The sequence below is a fragment of the Pempheris klunzingeri genome, chromosome 20 (genome assembly GCF_042242105.1).
Source record: "Pempheris klunzingeri isolate RE-2024b chromosome 20, fPemKlu1.hap1, whole genome shotgun sequence".
Classification (NCBI taxonomy): Eukaryota; Metazoa; Chordata; class Actinopteri; order Acropomatiformes; family Pempheridae; genus Pempheris; species Pempheris klunzingeri.
In genome coordinates this window covers 7,221,951-7,247,461 of record NC_092031.1, presented here as the reverse complement: position 1 = coordinate 7,247,461, position 25,511 = coordinate 7,221,951, and the positions used below count along the sequence as shown (strand labels likewise).

General features: G+C 41.3%; 1 protein-coding gene across 2 annotated transcripts in view; it reads left to right on the top strand.

Moving 5' to 3' along the window:
• dock1 (dedicator of cytokinesis 1) overlaps window positions 1-25,511 on the top strand; it is a 172,129-nt gene that overhangs the window by 93,282 nt on the left and 53,336 nt on the right. For both annotated transcript variants that reach the window (XM_070851297.1, XM_070851296.1), the window contains exons 28-29: window positions 21,253-21,354; window positions 22,801-22,895. In XM_070851297.1, coding sequence (XP_070707398.1) covers window positions 21,253-21,354; window positions 22,801-22,895 — 197 coding nt within the window. The remainder of the gene's footprint in view (window positions 1-21,252; window positions 21,355-22,800; window positions 22,896-25,511) is intronic.

The window sequence follows — 25,511 nt, the reverse complement described above, 5'->3', positions numbered from 1 at the left end:
TGGAATGATCGCTTTTGTTCCTGGAAATAGCCTGGTCCCAAATAGCTAGCTCCTACCAATGACTTGGTGTTAAAAAAAAAAGAGGCTAGGTATAAAAGGTTAAGAAAAAAATTATTTGGATGAGCAGTTCTCAAGAAAGCTGCAAGCAGCAATACCAAAGGCCAAGCAATCGGCCTGTTCCGAAAGGGCACTTTTCAAACGGGCACGGCACTAGTATAATCTAAAGCCGTCACATTGCCAGTGATGGCATGCCCAAGATTATGATTTTCTTGCGCACAGTGTTGTTACACAAGTTCTCAATTAGAGAGCCACTCTCCCCCACATTGAGCAGAAGAATTCAAGAAATATCTTTGCACAATTGGTACAATTATACTTAACTTTAGAGTAACCTGTCTCGCGAGTTTTTCACGAGAGAATCCCATGTTTGAAACTTAAAAATCCATGAAAGACACAGCAATGTCACAAACTGACAGTTTTCTGCTATTCATGAAGGTGTTTGACTGATTCTTAAAAGATTCAGTCAATTACTGATGTGACCAAATGACACGAGAGTACAGTGCAGTGTAATTCTTGTGAAAATTGTCTATAAGCTCAACAAAAAAGACTTTTTGGAACGTTATTCTCCCAACAGTAACGAGGGTGTCAGAGGACAGGCACTATTGCAATACAGAACAGAAATTAATTTTGCACTGTATACTGTTTATAATAAGATATGACAAGTAAAAATCTCAGTATTGACATTTATTTTGTCCCTCCCCCATGAAGCATATTGTGATTCTGAGTAAAACTCAGAAAATGGAAAAATAGAAAAAAATACAGAAGTTCTCAAGAAAGTATCATCCCCAGTCACTGCAGTTCTGCACACAGGAACACCAGGGAACTTAGTTAGTTATCAGTGGAAACGTCCACCCTTGCATTGTATGCAGATAATCATTTAAAGTTAATTGTTACCACAGCTGTGCAGCATTTGAGTCAGAGAGTCTTATTTTTTTCCCTTGCTCTGACTGTTTGACCATGTGATGTTTATTCCTAGACTATTATCTATTCACCAGCATGGCCACGCTCTCCTGGCCCATCACGCTCAGTGTCCTCTCTATGTTTGTTCAAAGGATGACATTTTGTATAAGAGATTAAACTGTTACACTACATTCCCTCTCCAAATGAGGTCAGTGAATATGTCCATGTTATAAACAACGTCCAACTTAAACATTATATTCAATGTGTGCAAAACTATACCTGATTATAATTCAAGATGCCACCCTGTTCTAAACCATCAGCTATTGAGACATGAATGTAGTTTGTCAGCACAAACAGCAACAGTGTTTTCTCATTAATTCCTACTCTCCCTTCCTTACACACAGGGTCCACAATGCTTACAGTTTCATGGTATTGTATCATATCCTCATTTAAATTTGATCCCTTTTGACACGTCAGCACCGCAGGCTGAATGATGTGTCCCTGGTTCCACATATCTGATTTGTTACCCATTGGGTTCGGGCCCGGGCGACTGTAGCAGCACTCGTATCTCACCTCCGGCTGGAACACCACCCCCTGGCCTCTTGCATAAACAGCATGACTCATCACGCAAGGCAGTGGCAACTGCCCCTTTTTAGGGTGGCCCTGATCCTTTTTTTTTTTCAATTCAGGGGCAAGTAAGTGAAGTGAACTGACCCACTATTTTCTACCCAGCAGGACGGACCAAAAACAGACCCCACAGGGTCGTGTGCGCATGGCAAAACACATCAGACATGTTCACATCTGACCTTGTTTTAGCAGTGCAGCTCACATGGCTGTCACCCTGGCACTATGGGTCATTTTTTGGGGTACTTCTAGGGACTCAAATGCACTATGTCCGCGATGAGAGCCTGTTTGTTTTTTGGGAAGATTTCCTCTGCTAATACAGTCATTCTTTGAAGCTTTGGAGTGCTGCAAGGACAATACAGATTACTGCAGTAATTTAATTCATTATTCTTTAATGAAAATGGTCTTTATGTTCACAGCACATGCTCATTTAATGTAACACACCTTGAATTTCAAATGGGTCCCCATTACTTGCATTATTTTAAACTGAGCATGAGTCAGCAATTTTGTGAATGGCAGTTGCCTAATTGAACTTTTGGTTTCCGGGGGTAAAATCCTAAAAGGTGGAAATTTCAGTGTCCCGATTCAACCAGGGGATTGGATGTTTACCGTAACTTTGAGCCTGACTAATTTTGTTTTATCGCTTCTGCTCCACCGAAGGGAAAATTCATTAATATAGTATGCATCACAAAACCAGTGAATTGATTAAACACTGGAAATATGCCGTACATGTCAATTAGCAACAGCTGCCGAAACAGCCTTTCTTATTATTCTTATTTAAGCATTTAATGGTGTGTTTCATTCCATTTTCCCATTTTCTCTTTATTTCTTTTAGATTACTTAAATCTTTTCCCAATTTAGGTGATTGATTGTCAGCTATAGCAGTAAGCTATTTAGTCATACAATATAGGGACACATACTTACGTCTGTTTGGGGCTGTTTTTCTTGGTTTTGTCTTTTTTACATCCAGCTAAATGGGGAATCTTAACGTGACAGCATACAACTACACTGTGCTTCCAACTTTGTGGCAGCAATTTGGAGAAGGTTTCACCATAATGGTGCCCCATGCAGAAAATAATGTTTTCCTGATTTTGCGTTAACTGCACTTGCCTACACAGACTCCTGACCTCAACCCAATCCAACACCTTTGGGATGAGTCAGGCCTTACACCCAACATCAGTGGTCAACCTCACTTATGCTCTTGTGTCTAAACAGGAACAAACCCCTGCAGCCAGGTTCCAACATTTTGTGGAAAACCATCCCAGGACATTGGATTCTATTATAGTAACATATTTAATTCCCATGTTTTGAAAATATATGCAGCCAGCAAAGTGAGTTTGAGGTCTGTCCCTTGTGCTGCAGGATCAACAGAAAAATCCTGCTCTCCTATCGCTACAACTTTGCATTATTACAGCTCGGCATGGTCTCACATGCTGCTCGAATAAATGAGTGTGGCAGTATCCATCACATTTATGGAAGTTTCAGGCTCTACTCTCCAAACTCTAATCCAGATTTATCTACTCGAGTTTTGTTTTCCTCTTTTCTCTCCTGTCAGCTTCCTCTCATGATTACATGGGGCTTAGTAGTGTTTTGAAAGGTCTTTGATCTGTCTCTTAAGAGCACGCTGATTATGCTGTAAAAAAAGATATGCGGGATCGCAGTTTACTTTAGATTGGGTTTGTAAGGTCATTTGACAGTGTAGGTTTGTTGTTGTTTTCTCTGTGCTGCAGCACGTGAGCAAGCTTGGGTGCACCCATGCTCGCAGGGTGTGATGTGGGGATATATACGCACAAATGATCGACTGTACAGGTCAGTGTTGAGGGATAACAGCAGTACAGTGCATTCAGCTGACACCAAACACTACAAGTTAATGGTAGCTTAATACTGTGAGCAGTAGTGCCAGAATTAATTTTGAAATGGGTGGGGGCATCCAGCTTTGGATGACATAAGTGAACTTTCTCAAGTCAACTTCCTTTCAGTCTCAGTCTCGCCAACTGTTTTTGCACAAATGGCAAGAAAGACATTCTATCTTCTCGTCAGGATACTTTCAGATCAAAATGGTAAAATGGGAGCAGCTTTTTTGAGCACTTAAGGCTTTCCAGGGTGTATAGCACTCTTCTGGGAAGCTCTTTACGTACAATCTTATATTAAAAATGAAGGGCATGGGGTTGTCTGTCTTGTTGATACAGACCATTTACACTGTAGCCACCCAACCAGTCAATGTTTCTTTCCTTTTCTGTTTTTTTTTAGATAAGGTTTGAAAGAGAGTAAAAATTCATGGCCTATTGAAATGGAGTGTTTACATCCAATATACCTACTAACATAAAAAATAGATAACCGCCTCATCTAGAGACATAGGAGTATAACCAAAGCCTACATTAAGATAAAGACTGTTGCAGGAATGCAGAACTGTGAATAACAAGAATGTTTACCACCCGATCTGGCTTGCGGGAAAAAACAGTTTAAATGTTCCAAAATTGTTTCTTGAGACTTCACAAAAATACAAAATAGGCTAGCCCGGTGAACAAATGTAGACAATAAAAGGTGATAACAATAAATAGCTTTCCAAGATGTAGCCTATAGGGGCTACTCAGTTAATCAGCACCGAATTGGACAATGGTTTATTATGATTTGACATTAAGAACCAACATGTTGAACATTATCGCCAGCACCCTATGACAGTAATACCACTGTAACACCTGAAAGTGGGAGGACAAAGGGACTTGTTGTCCCCTTTATTCCAGCACCAGTGACCATGAGATGGAATTGCACTGTAAATCACAGGATTTTAAGGGATTGTCTTTTTTTTTGCTCAGTCATAATGGACCACTACATTTGCCAAGCACCATTTTAAAGATTTTGCTCTGAATGATCATTCAGTGATGCAGTAATGACTGAACAACACCAGCAACATATTTTTTTGTCAAGACTGCAGCATGACACTTCCTGATTATAAACGGAGCAGAAGGCGACATGTTTCACATCTCAATCCTACTTACAATCACATTAAGATCCAGGACGATTGTAATACCGTTGTGATTCCACAGTTCCATCTTGAAATACTAGAAATCTGCACAGTTTCAGAGGTCTGATACTGTGACAGGATGAATCCAGATTTGCTGTTAATCCTCAGCACTCAGAATATCCTTATATATTAAGTTTCTACCATATGCATAGTATTTATTGAAAAGCCATGTGGGCATTACATCACTTTCAAATGTATACTATAGATTTATCTGACATTTATGTGTATATTGCCTCCAGTTTTGCATTGTGTGTAGGAAAAAGACTGCATAACATACTGCAGTTACAGTACAATACCTCATACAGGCCTTTAAGTGTGTGCTGTAAACACCATTAGTATTTTTTCCACCTCTATTATATTACAGTAAGGAAAACATTACTATCATGAAACAACTCACTATACTGTATGTCAGTCTGCTGTTTTCATGGCAGATCTCTTATCCTTGGACTGTAGCCTACGGACATTGTAGCCTTATTTATTTATTTATTTTACTCACTTTGTCCCCACTGAATTGTACTTTCTCTGTTATTTTCTTTCTCACTTTAGTTAGTTGGCTTTGTGCGCTACGTCTTTACCCAGGTGGGTTCCTGGGAACTTGATGAATTCACAGGAAGCGTGTAATCCATATGTCAGTGAACATACAGGCTAGATGGAGATCAGACCTCAGGAATGGATGTGTGCTGCAGAGGCTGCCTGTTCTAATCAGAATGCATGAGATCGCTCTCTCCTTTCCTCTCCTCTTCCCTTTTCTACAGAACATTGTATGTCTCTTCTTTCTGTTATTCATTTTTTTGTTCTCCGTCTCTCATTCTCTTCCCATGTGTTGTTTTCTCTCTGTCTCTCTGTCTCTCCCTCTCTCTTTGCCTTCCAGACACACTGAGGTTTCAAAGCTGATGGGTAACTAGAGAACTCCCCTGCTGCTCTCAGATTCTTCCTAGTCATCCCTAGCAAAGGAAAAAAGACACACAGAGACACACAACCACCACACACTAGGATGGGAAAGATGAGGAAAAGACTATAAAAACAATAAACAGATGCAGGGAGAACGGTTGTACAGTTTCCAGTGTGCTTGGATGGAGCAGAATTGAATGTGAGTAAAACAGACAGAGGTAGTGATGAAGAGGAAAGATGAAGCTATGGATAAGGCTCCCTGAACACGAATAAGCAGAGACCCAGGGGGAGAGAGTCTGCAAAAGTAAACCATTCTGTCTTGTCGATAAGATGCATCATTTTGTCAATTCAACTGGAACTCATGAAAGTCACATAGTGTAGGGAGAGGCTTGATAAAGTTACTTGACATTCAAAAAAAAATGTAATTTTTAGGGTTTTCTATTTTTTCCCTCCACTGAACATGGGCGTGTTGAGGTCCAGTCAGTCTTAGGTGTACATAAAATCAAAATATACATGTCAGGCTTTTAGCTAAAAGTGCAGAAGGACTTCATGTGAGTTACAGTTTGAGTAACTGTTGACAAGTTTGCATAAATGCTTATTTTTCTGAATATAGTAGAGAGAACAGAGTTAAACTGTGGGGCTTTAGACCTCTAGTAGGACCATGGAGCTGGTTTTCTATGACTGGGACCTCATGTTGTTTGTCTTGTGCACATGCAGGTGATACGGTACATAGTCCTACCAGTGGTGTCACACTATTGCAGTGATCAACAGGTGACATGCTGTAGGTGACGTGTATGTTGCAGTGCACTAGCAAAGGCAGTGAAGAAGAATACTGCAGGTCTGAAGAGTGCTGTAAATTGAATTTATAATGCTTCCAAAAATGGCCTTGCAAATGTTTTGTGAGGAAGAAAATGCACTCGACATGCTTGTTAGACCTCGAGGATACTCCGAATGTGTTTTTGGTGAGAAATACTAAATGTAAACATAACTTTTGTTTATTTACAAGGGAACTGCGGAGGGCACTATTGAATGGCTCAAAGTCACATCAAGCCTACCATCATGCATGACCCTGTCCTCTGACCTCCATCTACTGATAACAATAATTTGTATCTAGAAATAGTCAAAATGTTGTTTGTGAGAATCTCCAGCCAATCAGTACTGAAGCGATTAGTTAATCAATTAGAAACTTATTTGAGAACACGATTGATCATCAATAAATTGTTTGACATATATCAAGTAAAAGTGCAAATGGCTTTTTCAAGCTTTTCAAATATGAGAATTTGCTGTTCTTGTCTCGTTTAATTGTGAATTGAATATCTGCTGGCTTTGGGTTTTTGTTTGGAACAAAATAAGCAATTTGAAGACATTGCCTTGGGCTCTGGGAAATTGTGTTGGGCATTTTTGAGTGTTTTATGGACAAAACTGTTAATTGAAGAAGCAATGAACGGATTTTTTAATGAAAACAACGGTGGGTTGCAGAGCCTAAAGTGAAAGAGTAGACATACAGGTACATAGATTCAACTTTTTTTGCGTCACCACAGAAAACTCCCCTCTTCTGTTGTTCTGCCTCTGGGCCTGTCGGAGCCGCAGCTGACCCCCACTGCAAAGCAGTGCGGAATCCATGCCTTACACACAAACATACACCAGCGCACACTGACAACAACACCCAGGTGGGATCAGGTGCGAAGCCTCTTCTGTATGCAACAGGCACACGAAGTCACATGCACGCACCTTCTCCTCTTCGACAACAGAGGTACACCATTCACCTCGTCTGCGTGCTGCTGTTGTGGGGAAAAAATCTGACTCCTAATGAATAATATCATTAGCACATGAATGGTAACATCTGGCTTGTTCCAAAAGCAGTCATTCTTTTATAGGAGAGCAATTTGTTTTGTGGATGAGTGAGCACCCCTCCCAGCGAGCAGGGCCACGGGAGGCGAATGCCCACTTCACAACTCAAAGCCCCGCATTCTCCTCACTCCCTTTCACCTCACACTTTCTGCTGTATTTCTTTGGTTTTTGGGAAGCCAGTGTCTTTGTGCAGGCCAACTCTATCATATTTCTCCCTGCAGTTTAAAAGAGCTTTGTTGTAGCTTTGTTCTACCCTTCCATCTTCGTGCACCTCTGCATTTGGAGTGAGTGCGCACAGGATTGTCGTGCACCCAGTCCCGTCTTGTGTGTGGATAGGTGGCAGAACCGTCAGTTACCCGCTTTCTTCTTTCTAGAGCATGACTGGCTGAGGTGCAGGCTGATATCACTGATTTCTAAAAATAAAGATTAGCTTTGGAGCGGTGGGCCATCACGTCCATCACTCCTGGACGGCCAGGCCCAGTTCTTACAGAGGCAGCTCGAAGGTTAAAGGAAAGGACGGGCAATGACAGACGAAGGGGAGCATGTCAATTCTTTTTTCTAGAGTGACATCCTACGTTCATCCCTACCCTGTAATTTTATGTAATTGTATTCATATTATATAAATAAGGCTGTGACAGTAGGTATGTACTTTTCATGTCACTCTTGAGTGTCAGCTTATAATATTCTTCAATTGTCAAAATAAAATAAAATATCCTCTCCTGCCAAAGTCGCTCTATTATTTCTCACAGACAATCTCTTTTCCCCATTGCTCTATATCTCTTTCTCTCTCTTTATCTATCTTCATCTGTTTCCCCCAGTCCTCTTCTCAGTGTCTGCAGAAAGTGAAATAGAGCAGAGGGGAGATTGTATCAGAGTGTTGATGTGAGATAGGGTTGAAGGGGAGACAGAGAGCGATGGCAGGAGGTTTGTGGGGAAGAGTGGGAGTGACATGCGCTATGTGCGGCAACTGGAGGACAGTCGAGATGTGAGGGTTCCAGGCAACCGGTGCTCCCTCTCTCTCTTTCTCTCGCTCTCCCCCTCACCCACACACACACATCTACACACACACACACCCATGCTCCAGTAATCTCTAAGGAGATGGTGACTTCTCTCAGTCTATTAATCTAGATTAGTCTTTAGTGAAGGTTCTTCCTCAGATGCAGCCAACTGTCTGATGCCCAGCTCTCATTAAGTATTCCTCTGTGTTGCAACCTACCTGCCTTTAAAATGCTGCTGCCTCTATACACGGGGCAACAGCTTCATGTAACAATTCTGCATTTTTTTCTTTTGGTTTACACATCGTTATGTTTTATGTAACGCTCACTCAGCTGCAAAACTGAGAGGAAATGCAGCATCATGCAAGCCCTTGTACACAAGCACTATTTTAGCTATGTATTTGAAACCAGTCAGGTTAAATCTGGATCAAAATCCTTTCTGAAACAGAAAACTGACCTGCCAGATCTGATAAATGTCAGATAGCAGTGCCAGTGAGTTTTTTCCTCCTCATTTTTACCTGAGATGTAAACATTTTTCATGTTTAAAGTTTGACAAACTGACTGAATCGCCTCTTAAACTCTGCACCAGTGCATTCCTCAACCGCTGCCTGAAATCTCCTTCAACCACATCACCTCAGCAGAGGCAACTAAGCATAAAATCAATCTAAGATTCGCCTCCTTTCATCTGCCACACATATTTGATATTTGATCAGCCTACAAAAAGGGGAAATCTTCAGTGAAAACATTCCCTCTGGCTTATCCCAGGCTGATTCCCACAGAGCGAGATCCCAAAGAATTCCCCATCCAGAGGTTATTTGAACAGACTCCCCCCACCTTGCAGTTGCAGACTGAGAGGTGAAATAGAGGAGAGGACAAGAGCGACTCACCTCAGACTGTGAATTACTGACGTAAAGGATGCGATAGCCTAGATCCCTGGTTGTGCCCATGCATGCCCGTTTCCTTAGTGGATTAGAGGCGAGCTGGAAGAGGAGGCTATGCCATGGCAGAAGTTAAGAGGGCAGGCAGGCAGCAGCACGCAGGCAGAGCAGCAGCAGCAGCAGCAGCAGTAGTTGGAGTAGTTGTTGCACATCGGTGTCCTCTGATCCAGTGGCGTGAGGTTCCTCTAAGCCCCAGTCAGTCAACACTCCCCCTCTCTTTTCCTCCTCTCCACCCGCTCTCCTCTGTTCCCCTTTCCTTTCTCCACACGGCGTCGGCAGGGGCTCACTCACTCACTCACACATGCATACACACACACTCACACACGCGCAGACACACACACACACACACACAGTGGCTGAACTCCGGACGCCTCAGCGACAGAGCCCACGCAGGCAGAATATCCCCATCGTGCCGCTGCAGTTCTCCTCTCTGGCTTTCTCCTTTTTTCTGCGTGTGTGCATCTGAGTGTGTGTGTAGAGAGAGAGAGAGAGAGAGAGGGAGGGAGAGAGAGAGAGACAGAAGAGAAAGAGCGAGAAAGGGACAGAGTGAGAGATTAAGCGAGAGGGGGAGGGAGCACGGGAGAGCAGAGGGAGGAGGGAAGGTTGCAGTGGAGAAAGTACGGCTCTGGTTTTGGCTACATCTGGCAGGTTCATGCATCATCTTTTTATCTCATCATCAGTTGAAGCAGTTTTGTCAGTGACCTCACTTCCATGGAGACCGTTTGCGCATCAAAACTTGCTTCACTTTCTTTGTCACAAGCAGAAGAATTCCAACTTTGAATGGATCTGTTCAGACCGCACGTTCCCTCTCAGCCCTGCAGCCCAGCGTGCGAGCATTTGTCTCGAAAGACACCGACGGATGTGTTTATGAGACGCGGCAGTCTCCGTGCATACCTGTGTCTTTAATTCCTTCGCGTGTTGCCTCCATAGAGCATTGCTTGTCATGTATTAGCCTCGAGAGTTTCATTCGAAGTCCATTCACCTTCTGTTGTTAAAATTTCCCAGAGTCCTCGCAGCCCTTTTCCTTGTGTGGGAAGATGATTCCATCTGCTTGTTCCCTCTGTCAAAAGCTTATTTGCCTGATCTCCTCGTGGCTTTTTATCCATCTGTCATAGGCTAGTTAGATGTTAACACTGTTTGTGCAGGAAAAGACTGGATATGTGTATTTTCCTTTTGGACTTAATTGGCATACCGTTGTAGTGCTCAGTGATCAAAATAAGGAGGGAGGGAAATAAGTGGGTGCCTGGTTGGATGTTTTTGGAGATATATCTCGCCCTCACTCTTGCATAGGGAAACCCCTAGTCCTGCTTTAAGCCGCGGGTACCATGGTAATGAGCTGCAGTTCTCCAGACAGCAGCTGCTGTTACTGTGTGTTTTTACATTTAAGTGTATGTGTGTATGTGTGTGTGTGTGTGTTTGTTTGTAGATTTTTTTTTTTTTTTTTTGCACATACTTTGTGTACCTGTAAATCGGCAGATAAGCAACGCACAGCCACCCATAACACATATGATAAAGACTGACAACATCATTCACCATTCAGGACCTTGTGTAGTCGATATGTCAGGGGGGAGTTAACTTGCATTTTGGGTGAAAAATAAATCCATCCCTCAAAATGAAGATTTTAGTTATGTCAAAGATAAAGAAAAGAATCATATAATGGAAATCCTCTTTAATTAACATGTGTAACTTGGATGGAATCCTAATTTATTTTTCTTGAAAAGCTTTCTTGTAATAACAAAGCTGGCTTATTCTTAATGTAACACTTCTCATTATTACAGCTTGTCTGTCATACTTTTATTATTATTATTATTATGCTGTCTCTGATTAGGCAGATTTCCCTAAATTCATTAAGGAAATTCTCTATTGGATCATTCGTTATTGTTGTTTTGTTTTTTTTCATTGAAATCTTTTCTCATCATCATTAAATCCTGTTGGATGTTATGAGATACTTTATTGTAATGAATTTTTTACAGTTTTTTTTAAACAAATTTATGACACAGGATACCTGTCAAATGAAATTACAAAGGATGTTTTTTCCCCCCAATGCGCCAATTTTCCGTAGTTAAAATAAACAAGGATTTTCTGTTATAAGGTTATTTAATCTCATTAACTCTTATGATTTTTATGTTCCTCATGAAAAGGTAGAAGAAAAGAAGCAAAAGAAAAGCTGATAGTAAAGCAACTCATATTCTTCCTCTTTAAATCTTTATCGCTGTCCTCAAGATACTGGTCAAAAACGAAACCAATGCTTGACAGCCCTGTGGCTGCATCCAATTCGGTCGCAGCCAGCAGGACAGCTGATCCAGCTGTGGAAGAAAGTGCCAAAAAATGTTAAGGGAGTGACAGAGAAGACGTGACTGAATTATAGCTCAGTCTCAGGTTCGCGTCTCTCTTAAATCCATTAGACCTCCTTCCCTTGTTTATCACTCTCTCGCTGCGTCACAGCTCTCTCACACGAGCCCTTTATGACACTCGTGAATAACAGAAAGTTTTGTTATTCTTTGTTCATCCCTTCGCCTCATCTCGCGTCTCTACAGCGTGACATGAAATACTCCTGCTTCCTGACTGACTGAGTGTAGCTTCAAGGCGCTGAACACTGCACTCACTCTCACAACACAGTTTTATGAGACTGGCTTCTTGTTTTGGAGTGACAGTAACATGTCTGCTTCACGACCTTATTGCTGCAGGTTTGTCACGGGAGAAAGCTAAAGAATGTTTGTAAAGATTTGACCTTGTGCCATCTCTGTGCTTGGCAAGTGTTTTTAGATTTTAACCTGGGTTAATAGCATTTGTTTAATGGGATAGAACTCCGTTGGGAGGTGATGTCTACTGTATGTATGGTTGAAAAAGGCTTTTCTGTTATTGGAATCTGCTCAACGATCTGCTTGTCTAAGCAAACTGTTTCTCAGATGGATAAACCAGTGGCAGCGGACATGTCACTGGAGTGACTCTGCTCTCTTATTGATTTCATTACCTCAAAGCCAAGCCCTTGGTGGACTTCTATTTGATGTCCTTGTCCCCTGTATGGATGGTGTACACAGTGTTGTAGTCTAAGGGTGATCCAGACTCAGTCTTTAATTTTTGCTGCTTGGTCTGCTGGGATTGTCAACATTCCTGGTTCAAAAGTATCTCTACTGTCACGATCAAATACAGCAAAATAGTAACAGATTTTACACAACATTAGCATATATGGAATATGAAATATTGCAACAAATAAACAGATGTTTGCCCTTTAGATAGATAGATAGACTTTATTGTCTGCCCCAGACAGTGACAGAAATTCTCCTTTGACAAGGCTCCAACAATAAAATACAACACATATCACACACACATATGACAAGTGAAATGTTCAAAGGAAACAGCAGCCAATACATCCCAAATTGCTGAGGTGAAACAGAGATGAGAGAATGTGAAATAAACAAAACTTGTGCTTCTATTGTAGACGAATCATTTATATCATCCTGTCAATCAGGATTACATACTTTCCTCCATCAGTAAGCCCAGAAGATAAAGAGTGGAGGCAAAGCGGGTGTCCCCATTCCTAGTCCAGTCATAGCCCGTCATGTTATCCTCCTTACTATCACCTGATACAAACACCTCCTGGTACATGTGGATCACACGCGACAAATTCTCTCAGTAAAATCCCAAATGCCATCCTACATGGGAAGCAGTAATGAAATGCAGTGATGTATTAGAGTTACCGGTGCTTGATCGACTGTATAATCTTCCTCTTCAGTATATTCCAATGAATGTATTCATTCATATTTTATTTAGTTGAATTTTGTACACCGTTAGAATACAGAGTTGTTAATGAGAACACTCCTGTGCCCGTGGAACCAGCGTCACCCCTCGCCTCTCAGCTCATATTGAACATGCACTTATGTCACACTGCTAATTAGTGTGGCGTATGTGTTAGCATTACCCAGTGAAATAGGAAATTCTCCTCTCTTTTTTTTTTTTTTTTGCACCCCCACCCCACTAACCAGGCTAGTTTTCCCAGATTTCCTCATTGTCCTTTAATTTAACACAATAAATGGTCTAATACAGCTCAACATCTAAACTTATTTTAAGCAGATTGATTCCCAGGTTACATATGTATTCAACTTTCATTTCAGTAGCCTCACTGTCGCCACTCAAATCTCTCCCCTGAGATGCTGAGTGCATCCATCCACACAGAATACATTAGAGTGTTGAGTGTCATATCTGTATGGAACTGAATTACGAGGTGGTGAAGAGAACTGTCAATTTGTTGTAGCTTAGATCTCTAAGCAATCGTGAAACAGAAAGGGAAAGTTTTGTGTGTGTGCGCGGATGTGTGTGTGCATATCAGTTGACAGGTTGATATGACGTGTCTGCTGTGCAGCAGCCCTGCCCCAGCAAGTCTCCGAGTGAGAAGCAAAGCTGAAAATGTGCCTAGCAGATACGTCAACGAGAGTCTGTCCCCATCTGCTGCAGTCTTTTGGTCTTTTCATCAAACGTGTGTACAAAGCTGGCGCTCCTTCTGTCCAAAAAGGCATCTAGAGTGTGAAGTGGGTTAAAACCGAGTAAAGCCCAGCACAAGCACTCTTGTCGTGGAATTTATATGAGGAGAATATTCTGTCAAAATTTGGTCATATTAGTGGTTAAGGTTGATAGAGATACTGTAGGGTTCCTGCTGTTTGTTTTGAGCAGATTTGATATCGCCAACTCTTCTCCTCTTCCCAGAATTGTCAAAACTGATTTGATTTTCTGGCTCTGCCTCAGGCCCAGTCACCGCCAAGAGCTAATTCAAAGTGTGGACCGCCTCCAACCACAATATTTAAAGCTGCTTTTGACCTTTAGGAACAAATAGTTTGAATTATCTGGACAGCGTGTTATGGCTTCAAGACAAGACGGCACGTTATTGACCTACACAATCCCTCCTCATACTCCAGTCCATCCACACAATCTGTCACACTGGCCGGACAATAGTCAGTAACATCCATTTCCTTTTCAGCAAATAATGTACGTCTGACACTGGACACACACAGAGCTTCGTTTTGAAGGAAAGTGGCCTTCGCTCAATGGAGTCTCCTGTATAAATTAAGGTGTCTGTTCAAGGAAGTATTATGCTTTGATGTATTGGAGTGTGAAAGTGCTTCCTCGAGCTTGTCTAAGTTTGATGCTGTCTGAATGAAAGGCATAACAGGTCACTTTCATGGCTGGCTGCCCAGGTTTTTCGTTATTATTTACCCTTATGTATTCTGAAGTGTTAATCTGGACTTCACAATGCATTATGGCAAATGCTGCTTAAGAAGAAAATGAAGTGTGAATGGTTTCTGCTGGCCTCGAACAGGTCCTCCACTCATTTCCACTGGCTGACCTGCCTGCCTGCCACCTTGTTGGCCTGATGTTGGAGCCAAGTGGGCTCACTGTTCTATCCTGCAGCAGGCGCCAAGTATCTTGCATGTGTCAGATCTGCCTCCCTTTGACAGGCTAGCGAGAAAAGTGATGCTGCCTTTCCAGCTTCTTTGCCTGCTGTGTGTGTGTGTGTGTGCGTGCGTGCGTTTGTGCGTGTGTGTGTGTGTGTGCGTGAGGTAGTGGTGTATCGTGATTTACCCCTTTGATACAGAAGCCATACACTAGTGATTTTTGAGCAACTGCATCAAGTCATTACTGCTCCTGTAAAACTCCCATAAAGCTCCCATAGAACAGCTTGTAGTTGTCTTAAAATCAGGGATTATTGTTTTTAAAATGATAGTTTTATTTAATTTATATATTTGAAGCCTATCATGACGATCTCATTTTACTGTGGTGTTTAACAAAATTCTGTTTTCCAAGTGAATGAAGATGAGCCAATAAATCAATCTCTGTTTTATTATACATGCATTTGTACGTAATTTTGCATAGTGTTGCCATATCATATGTATTAAGTGAGAAATAAGTGGTTTCATGAGAAAGTCGTAGTTGGAAAAGTAAAATATGAATTGATGTTATGAGAGGTTTATGTTGTGTATTTCACAACAAGTACAACAGCAGAAGAGACTCATCTAGTTTATGCATCTTTATAAATGTTTCTTTCTGCTGTTTTTTTGCTATCAGGTGCTGTTGATGACGTTTCCCTTTTTCATTTGAATTCTCCTCTGAAAATCATCTCAGTGGACATTTTTGAATCACACCTCCGACAATGTGAGGAGGCTAACTGAAGAGAATACAAATCGAGATCTTATTATGTGCTGTTGGTTGCCTCTGCCAGCAAAACTCATCACCTTATACTCAATGCAGCTCCCTTTCTCATGAGATCTTTTTTCCTTTACACTCAAACCCTCCATGAGTTAGCAGAGTGGATCACTTGTGTTTGCACAGGAGGAGGAGTGTCTTCATCCCTCTCAGATTAAACGGCGTAGTCGCCACGTGAGGTTTTCTCTGTGCTCGTGTAATTTCCGTTGTAATGAGACATCAACTTCATATTTCATCAGGCCTGAAGCCAATTGAGAGATAGAGGGAGTCATTTTTGCCTCTGTTGGTCGGCACCCCCGGTCTCCCCTCCATCCCTCATCTCTCTCTCTTCTCGTGTGTCAGTTTTCTGTCCTCCAGAGACGGGTTGAGACTCAGTCTGCGTCTCTCTAGAGACCGGCGTGCCATTTCCCCCATTGGCTTAATTAAAGGCATAAAACAATGCTCTGTTTATAAGGCAACACTTCACTAGTAGAACAAACATCAATTTTTGCTTCTCTGCTGTCAGGCACTAAAGTGAGATGAATTATCAGAGCTAGAGAGTGGTGCATGATGGATCTGGCCCTGCCCTCTAATCACCACTTTTTCATTTCCGCTAAGATTCTGCCTCATTTGCCCTCAAGCATAAGATGGATTTGGAGGCAGGGTTTTGAAAATCTGCAGCTTCTGGACACTGATAGATATCAATAGTAAAGCTTCCGTTTATTATTGTTTAGCCAGAGAAAGTGTTTCAGTAGATAAATGTTTGAGACTGATGACAGCTCAGTTGGTGGCTATTAAATGATTAACTTCTGTAAGCATCTGGATTGTGTCTGTCCCGTCCTTCAGGTGCTTCATCATCTCCAGTGGGAGCTCCATCATTGATCAAAAAAATTCTGGTTCTTTATTGTGCTCATTACCTTTGAATTAGAGTTCAAGAGCTTGTCTCAAATCTCGCTCTTCATGACAAGCACTCAAATAGGGTGCACTGTTGTGCTTGAAAAATTATGGTTTGTGACACTTATGAATCATCATCATTTTGCATCACCACCGAGTAGTTGTTTTATAAATGCACTCTGTGTGTCTGTCATCTCAGGCACAATGAAACATGAGATTTTTAGCCAGAAATAGTACATGTAAAGAACATGCTTTGGATAGTCTTTCAACCCCCCCCCCCACCCTGCAAAGGCTTCCAGATGCTCAGAACCATGTTTACAACATGTTAACATTAATCTAGACTTTTATCCTGTTCATTTGTTCCTTTTTGTATTAGTGATTTAATTCAAATAGAGTCACCCTTGAAGTTAGAATACAAACATGTCACAACAAACAGGAGACTTCACACAATCAAAGTTAAAGGGATGCTTTCATTGGGTAGTATATGCAAATAAAAAATGCTTCGCTTTCCTCCTTGCTGTCTGCACCGGGAGCCCCACGGCTCTCAACGTTTTGTGCTACCCAGCAGACTTTTGCCGCCTGAATTAACAATAAAATGATTACTGTTATTTTATTGTTAAGTCAGCTGCTGTATGGAACCGCAACCCTACAGCCAGAAAAAAGTCCATCGGATGATGCGTTTAGCATCACCCAGCAGACTCACACACCCACATTGCAATGATACAAAGCTGGTTAAAAAATCGGAAAGTATCCCTTTAATGTAACCTTGTACATAAAAAAGAAAAAAAAATGAAAGGAGTTGTGTCAGGATTTCTAAACCAATCAGTTTCTGTTTCTTTTGTCTTTTTTGTTTTGGCTCTTAGTTGTTATTCTTAGGCAGGCAGATGAAGGAGCATTTTCTGGTTATCCCTCCTCTATTTCCGCCCCCTTTAGCTTCTCAGTGTGTCACATACCTCCGTCGCCTGCTCCTAAATCAGAATTGATAAGCCCGCCTGTGACTAGTGAGGGAGAGACTTATTTTCTTTTAATTCTCCGAACCCTTCTTTTCTTAGCCTGCTTTATTTGATTTCCTTCCACGCTGTCTCTCTCTTTGAAAAAATGAAATAAATAAAAGCGTTGTCATGGTAACGATCCTGGGTTTACCCCAGTGATAAAAGTGGAGAGATGTGCCATGAGGGGACAGGATGGCCTTTGAGTTCTTCTGGTCCACCACTAGTCCCTAATGGACACCCTGGTAGCCCTGTGGAGTCAGCTGTATGACAGTGACGACTGTCACTACTCACTAGTTTCCACCCAGCGAATTAGGGCTTGAGAACACAGATGAGCATACCTGAACTTTTTCATTTTCCATCATGCCCCACATCTCTATTTCTCACATTATCCCATAACAGCTGGCGTGGCATGTGTTCCTGTTCCGCATTTAGATCTTAATTGCTGCACAGCAAAAGGTCTGAATCCCTTGTCTGGGAGAGATTCACTCTGACTCTATCCTTCACTCCGAAACCACATCAAAGCGGGAATATGGAAGCTAGATCCCTCACCTGTATTTAATTTGCCATCAGGATTTGCCAGCTGATCTTTCCTTCTCTAGCAGCAATAACATTTGTTTGGAAGCTTAAGTTTCATTCATGAGCAACACATTACAGCAATAAAATCGATTGTAACATCAGCGTATGTATGCGTGTGCTGTTGGCAGTCTTGATTGAATGTTGGGAGTAAGCTTAAGGGGCTTATGCTACTGTACGCAGCACTGCAGCCTTATGGCAAGTCCCACACTGAGCCTTACAGCATGTAGCTTTTCTCTGAATTCTCTTTATCAGTGGGATTCTATCACAGCTGAAGAGATAGAAAAAATAAACATGGGATACCGTTCAGCTGATCTAGCCCCTCTAGTCTGCATGTTGAGGGGAGTTGCTAAAACAGCCGCAATGACATAAAGTTTGCTGCGTTCTTTGAAGCCTTTGCTCCTTTTGTTAATAAAGTGACCGCCCAGTGTGATGGGAATTGCAGCAGCCAGTTCCCGCCGCTCTCACCAGTTACAATCGTGGTTCTGGGAAATTTCAATTTGAGTGAAGAAGGATGGATCTGACATGCTAAAAAAAACCTACCTTTAACTCACCAAAGGTTATCCATATGCTTTTTATTAGGTCACTTCCCCCTATTGTTCTCCATTTAAGAAGAAGTATGGGACAACCATCTCTTTACACTCTTTACACACACTGTTTCAGACTCTGTGTAAATATTTTTTTCCATCTTTAATGCTACAGAACTGAGGCTAACTGAGGCTTACATGCCCTTACAGATGAAAGAGTCTTGCCCTCTGTGCTTCAGAAAAACATTTCCATATTAATATAACATGAGTCACTCTGGTTTCTGTGAAGCATCTCTGAGAGGGAAGTGAAGAAGTCATCAGCTCCACATAGCATAACAAGGAAAAAGCCAAAGAATTAGATACACTACAGATACGCTATAGTAGATGTTTGCATTAATGAGTCTTTTGCATGATTATGTTATTGTAAGTGTTGATGTGGTAAGCATTATTTCCATACGTATTGATAGAAATAATTAACCTTTTGTCTAAAATCATCACAATGTGCTACAATGGAAACTGAGCAAACAATAACCGCAAGAAGGGGTTGGATGAGGTAAGAGAGTGTGTGTGTGAGTGTTCAGCATCTTTTCAGCTCTACTGTGCTTTGGTGGGTCAGGCCTAATTACAGCTCAAGGAGAGGTTCTCCAACAAAACAGAATGCCTTGTGAGGATTAACTACCATGAAGCAGCTGAGTTATATCCGTCGCATGAGGGCTACACTAACAGAGTCCGCACTTCACAGAGGTAGTCCCTGTCCAGATTAAAGCCCCAACCTGGGGTTTGTTCAGGCAATTAGTTATGAAATTATACCCACTTGCAGAAAGTGGGTTAGCATTCTTTTAACCAAATCTCGCTGCAGTCCACTTTGCTCAAAGTCATTCCATTTTACTGATGGCATGAATAAATGTAAAGCTTTCACTTCTTAAAACGTGTAATAAACCTGCCTTGTGCTTTCAGTCAAAGATTGAGATAAATCTAAGACATGTCAGTTTGAAAACCTTGCTTTTGGCCTTATTTTTTCTTCCTTTTGAAATATCATATTCAGGTCATTGCTTTTGTCAACTGTAGTAAAAGATGCACATTGACCAGCAATTCCTGTGTTTTGTGGCGTAAAATTATTGTTTTTGTCAACAGAGTCTTGTGGCTTTGAAGAGAGAGATATAACGGCTGTCTCTGGTTAAACAAAAGGATCTTACTGGTCTATCTGAAAGGTCGTGCATTCTGTGACAAAGCAGTTTTAATTACTCACTCTTTGGTGCATTTTCTTGATTTTGATTTGATTTGCTGGTTGAGGCAAAATTGTCTGGGTATATTCCGATCTGGGGCTCCACGCAAGATCTCACCCCATGGGGTCAAAATGATCACGAGAACGGTGAGCAAAAATCCCAGAACCACACGGGGGGACCTAGTGAATGACCTGCAGAGAGCTGGGACCAAAGTAACAAAGGCTACCATCAGTAACACACTACGCCGCCAGGGACTCAAGTCCTGCAGTGCCAGACCTGTCCCCCTGCTTAAGTCAGTACATGTCCAGGCCCGTCTGAAGTTTGCTAGAGAGCATTTGGATGATCCAGAAGAGGATTGGGAGAATGTCATATGGTCAGATTGTTGTGTTTGGAGGAGAGGGAATGCTGAGTTGTATCCAAAGAACACCATACCTACTGTGAAGCATGGGGGTGGAAACATCATGCTTTGGGGCTGTTTATCTGCAAAGGGACCAGGACGACTGATCCGTGTAAAGGAAAGAATGAATGGGGCCATGTATCGTGAGATTTTGAGTGAAAACCTCCTTCCATCAGCAAGGGCATTGAAGATGAAACATGGCTGGGTCTTCCAGCATGACAATGATCCCAAACACACCGCCCGGGCAACGAAGGAGTGGCTTCGTAAGAAGCATTTCAAGGTCCTGGAGTGGCCTAGCCAGTCTCCAGTTCTCAACCCCATAGAAAATCTTTGGAGGGAGTTGAAAGTCCGTCTTGCCCAGCGACAGCCCCAAAACATCACTGCTCTAGAGGAGATCTGCATGGAGGAATGGGCCAAAATACCAGCAACAGTGTGTGAAAACCTTGTGAAGACTTACAGACCTCTGTCATTGCCAACAAAGGGTATATAACAAAGTATTGAGATGAACTTTTGTTATTGACCAAATACTTATTTTCCACCATAATTTGCAAATAAATTCTTTAAAAATCAGACAATGTGATTTTCTGGATTTTTTTTTTTTCATTTTGTCTTTCATAGTTGAGGTATACCTATGATGAAAATTACAGGCCTCTCTCATCTTTTTAAGTGGGAGAACTTGCACAATTGGTGGCTGACAATACTTTTTTGCCCCACTGTATGTCCATACAGTTCCATTTCCCCTCCCAATTCCTTTCTCCACTAAGTCTCATCCTTTTGCCCGGATGTATCACCTGCATGACACTTGACAGTCAGCTGCAACTTCTCACCACCCAGCGTGCCACACATTTGCCGTCCCTTATCTGCCCTCCGCAGCACATGTACAGCGTGCTAACCAGAGCCAGCAGAGCACACTGCAAAGTAAAGACAGCACTTAAAGGACCTCACAGACATTATAATCAGTGGAGACAAAGAGCCGGGGAGTGGAGGGCAGTAGGTTAATGAGATCAGCCACTGAGTGAGGGCGCCTACCTTTCCAAACCTGGGAGGACAGGCCTGCTTCAGTACTCAGATGCAATCAACTCAACTAGTCAGAATCCATCAGAATCGCAGGCACAGCGTCATTCTATCCTCAGCCTTCAATTTGAACTTGATTGTGTATTGAATGCACTTCTTTCTCTTCTCCAGGGGAGCTTCGTGGCCAGCATGACTGCCACACTGAGGCAGATGGACGACTATCATTATGCTCATCTGATCAGCACCTTTGGCAAGATAAGGAGTGATGTGGTGGTGAGTACACATTATCAGTGTGTCCCTGTCTACTAGATGACATACTTCAGTGTCATTTTGCACTGTCTTCTCCAGAAATCAAAAGTTGGATTAGATCTGATAAGAAAATGTTTTTCGTCCACAATAAAGTGTGAAATTGAATTTCTGTTACATTCTGCTGCATGTACAGCATGCTCTTGATGACAGGAACTCCTAAGGGGTGGGGATCACTCAAGTTGTGGAGGGTGGATAAATCTCATTGATGTTATGGATTTCAGCTCTGAATAGTTCCTCCCCCAAAGCGGTATTTCTCTAGTATCTGCTGACAGATTAGCATTATGTTACTCTACTCTGACAAGTGGGAAAATCCCACTGTTTGCTTTTACCCCAACAAATGACTTTGGAGCTGCATGGGATGGACAAGAATCAGATTTACATTAGTAGAATCTAAGCAGATGGAGTTTTTGCCTTCACTTGCTGCACATACTGCTTTCATTTGGTATTGAATTAACGAATGCCCCTCTAACAAGTCAAAGGATTAGTAAAATTACTATTTGTTTGTCCTTATTGTTGTTTGATTGAGCTCTTGTATGCACCTAAACAGTATTTATTCTTTCTACATGTTTTCATTTTGTGAAATGACTATACAAAGAACTCAGCATGGGTCGAACTTTTTGACCTTTATGATTGTACACAGGGCTTGTTTGAAGCTGCCTGTCTAGTTCCCATAGCAGGATCAACAATCACCGTGATGAAGCTGGATCTCTTCACAGATTTATTGTTCCTGAAGCTGGCGTGGGCCATATACACATTTCAGAACTGGCTGCAGCCCAAAGGACTTTGTTGTTTTGCAGTTGTTTTCTAAACACGGCATCACAAAGCACAGCGATTCATCCAGGAGTGAAACATCTACAGCCAGAAATAGATTTACATGCATATTTATGTTTTAGGTATTTAGCTTCCACTGATAATAAGAGAAAGCTTTTGTGGGTGTGGCAGCAAAATAATTTTTTTAAAAGATGTCAGAAATTTCACATTATGAGAAAGAGTTGATGACTTTGTAGCCCTGATGTAGTATGACATTAAGGAGAAGGAATTTGAAGTCATGCTGCTGTAGACAGGGTAGAGCTGAGCATAACCGAACCTAGTTATCAAGTTGTCCTTTTTTGCTTGAATAGCTGGTAATTATATGTGCACTTTGTTATCTAAATATCACATGAATAGTTTTTCCGTGAGAAGTAAGATGGCTCTAATCTCATTGTACTACAACATGTGAGCATTAAGAACACGCTGGTCTCAAGTGCCACCAGCAAAAGGGAAATATATGAGTCACCTTGACCTTAAAAACTAATCTAAAAGCTGTTTCTGCCTGAAAGCCATAAACCCCTAACAGTTCATTTCAGATTGCTCTTATCTTTGTGGTGGGAAGAATAACAGTTTTCATTTTGAAAACTTTCTCTCTTGCAGGATTTCCTAATGGAAACATTTATCATGTTTAAAGATCTCATTGGGAAAAACGTCTACCCCTCAGACTGGGTCATAATGAACATGATGCAAAATAAGTAAGTATGAGACACATGGCCACACACACAAACACACACATAAAGCATACTGCTTAAAACACTTTTGTTGCTAAGGAACAGCAGTCAGAATTGGGTATGGGTATTTTCTAATGTTTTTCTCTCCATGCAAATATCAGCACAAGGCCTCAGCAGTGTAGCAATCAGATGAGCAGTCAGCGCAGCCGCAAACAATCACATGAATTATAGATGCTAGGGTGTATGCTGCCTGCTAATCTCCAAACTTAGTCTCAGCATCTCTTTACTTTGTTGCTTGTTGTGCTGCCGCAGCCTTCTGTTTTATTAATGTGAATGTTGCCTGATTCCATTTTTGTTGAAAATCTAAAAAGAGATGAAATGTGCTTTGCAGTTAAGGAGTTTAGTCAAGAATTGTGCTTTTGTGCACTTATCAGATGAAGTTAGAGCTAGAAGAAGTATTTAAAGACAGTTTTTGTGATTTGGGGGATTTTTTTTTTTTTTACTTCCCTTCGTATCTTTTTAGAAGAGACATACAGTATACTAGAATGTGTAATGGCAATGCTCAGTTATGGAATGGCACAGCAACAGCTCTTAGTTTTTACAACATGCGTACAACATAACATAACAATGTGTTTTAATCTGCAGTCAGAGACCCGTGGTCACGGCAAAATTTGCTCATCTGTGAAAAGAATACTATACGCATTAAGCATTGCACTGCTGTAGCACTGTCAGGCCCACAATGGACTACTAGAGTCAAAATTGATTCAGCATGACCAGAGATATTGTCTTTTTTCATTACACCGATTCTTCTTCTTTGTCAAAACCTGGTGCTTACGTTCCCCAAAATGTAACTTAACCGCTGACAAGCTCAGTTAAAGATTCAGCCTCTAGCCCCAGGCAGAGACGAGGAGCAGGCCATGGATGTCTGGTAACATCACTTTTTTCTAAATCCACACCTCCAGATTTTTTCATTTGCAAACTTGTAATCCTCAGCTTCAACCACACTGACTCAGGTGACAACACTGGAGGCCATTTATCAGGCTTCACCCAGCTCCCTCTGAAGCAACAAAAGGTTTTATATAACTTTTTCCACATATGCATATGATAGCTCGATCGTAAAGAAGAAGAAACCTGAACTACCAACTAGATTAAAAAATAATGATAATAATAATAATAATGGCATGTAACTATAATTTGTTGTGTAGGGCATGTAAGTTTATGTGTTAGCACTAGAGCATGTTAAATTAACTACGAAATGAAAAATAACAGCTTTTAGAATAATATCATATGAATAATATATGAATAATTAGAGCTCATTTGGAAAACAAGATAAATGATTGTTATAATTGATAAACCAAAACCAGTTTGATCAGTGTTGCCTGGAGTGCACAAAAAAAAATTATTTAGGAAAATAAACAAAATGGAGATAATCTGTTTTTGCACATGAACCCTTAAACTGTCTCACACAGACAGGTGTGGATCTCTGTAAGATTTACAAGATACTTATTTAACTTTTTATTTTATTTATTGATTTTTTTTATTGTGACCAGTGGTCACAATAAAAAATACTCACACTGTAAACACAAGGTGTCACAAGGTTAAACTTGTAGTAAAACTGTTTTAAATTATGTTGTTAAAGCAAATACTTATATTCAGGATGGTTGCAAAGACTGCATGTTGTTGTTAGATGTTGTCGGATCCTAATATATCCAGTGTGGAATTAAGCTCAGGTATCAAACAAGACCAAACTTTTCCAGGGATGTCAGTTTTTGAGCCACAGCATAGACCAAAATGTAGCGTGCAACAGACCAGGCATGGCCTGTTTTTCGCTGATTGCCAGACATACCTTTTGCTTTGTGATTTCAAACTGAAGCAGTTGTTGATCACTTGCAGCTCCTACTGGCTGGTTGAGAGGAGGAAGGAGCAGCAGTCAGACGGTATAAAAGAGTCAGTGGTTGTGGTGATTCAAACATTGTGAATGTTTGCACAAATGTCTAATAAAATGAAATGATAAATTAATGACATTTTATACCTCAAAAGTCAAAGGTTAACTTCACTGTGACATTATATTGTTCTTTGAAAACACTTTCCCGCCCATTATTCAACAGTATAACTTACTTAGGAACAGAAAGAGATATTTCACATTTGGCCAGACATTGAATTAATGACACTTATTTTGGATCTGTACAGACATGGATGTAAACTCCAACTCAACTGGTCGCTTTTTTCCTACATTTCCTTCACTGGAGTTCCCCTTTTAATGGATCATACTGAGGAAAAAAAACATTGAGTAACACCACAATTTAAATAACAAGGCTTTTCAAATTCCAACAGATTACCTGGAGCTGTATCTGTTAGAGCTGAGCTTCAAATTGGCCGTTAATGGCAGGTGCAGAGCTTATAGAAGCAGTGTCTGGTTGACTGTGAGCAGTTTGTCCCCCGGCCCACCCTTTCCAAAACTCTTCCAACATCCTCTGTAGCTAGGGATGCGTAGAGCTAGGGATGACTAGAGATTTTATTGCTGCTCAATTTTGGTTTTATTGCTTTCATCAGTGTATTTGATTCCTACAAGCCAGATTCCTTTTGGAATTCACCCCCCTCTCTTTCCCACACACACACATAAAGCATTTGTCAGCCACC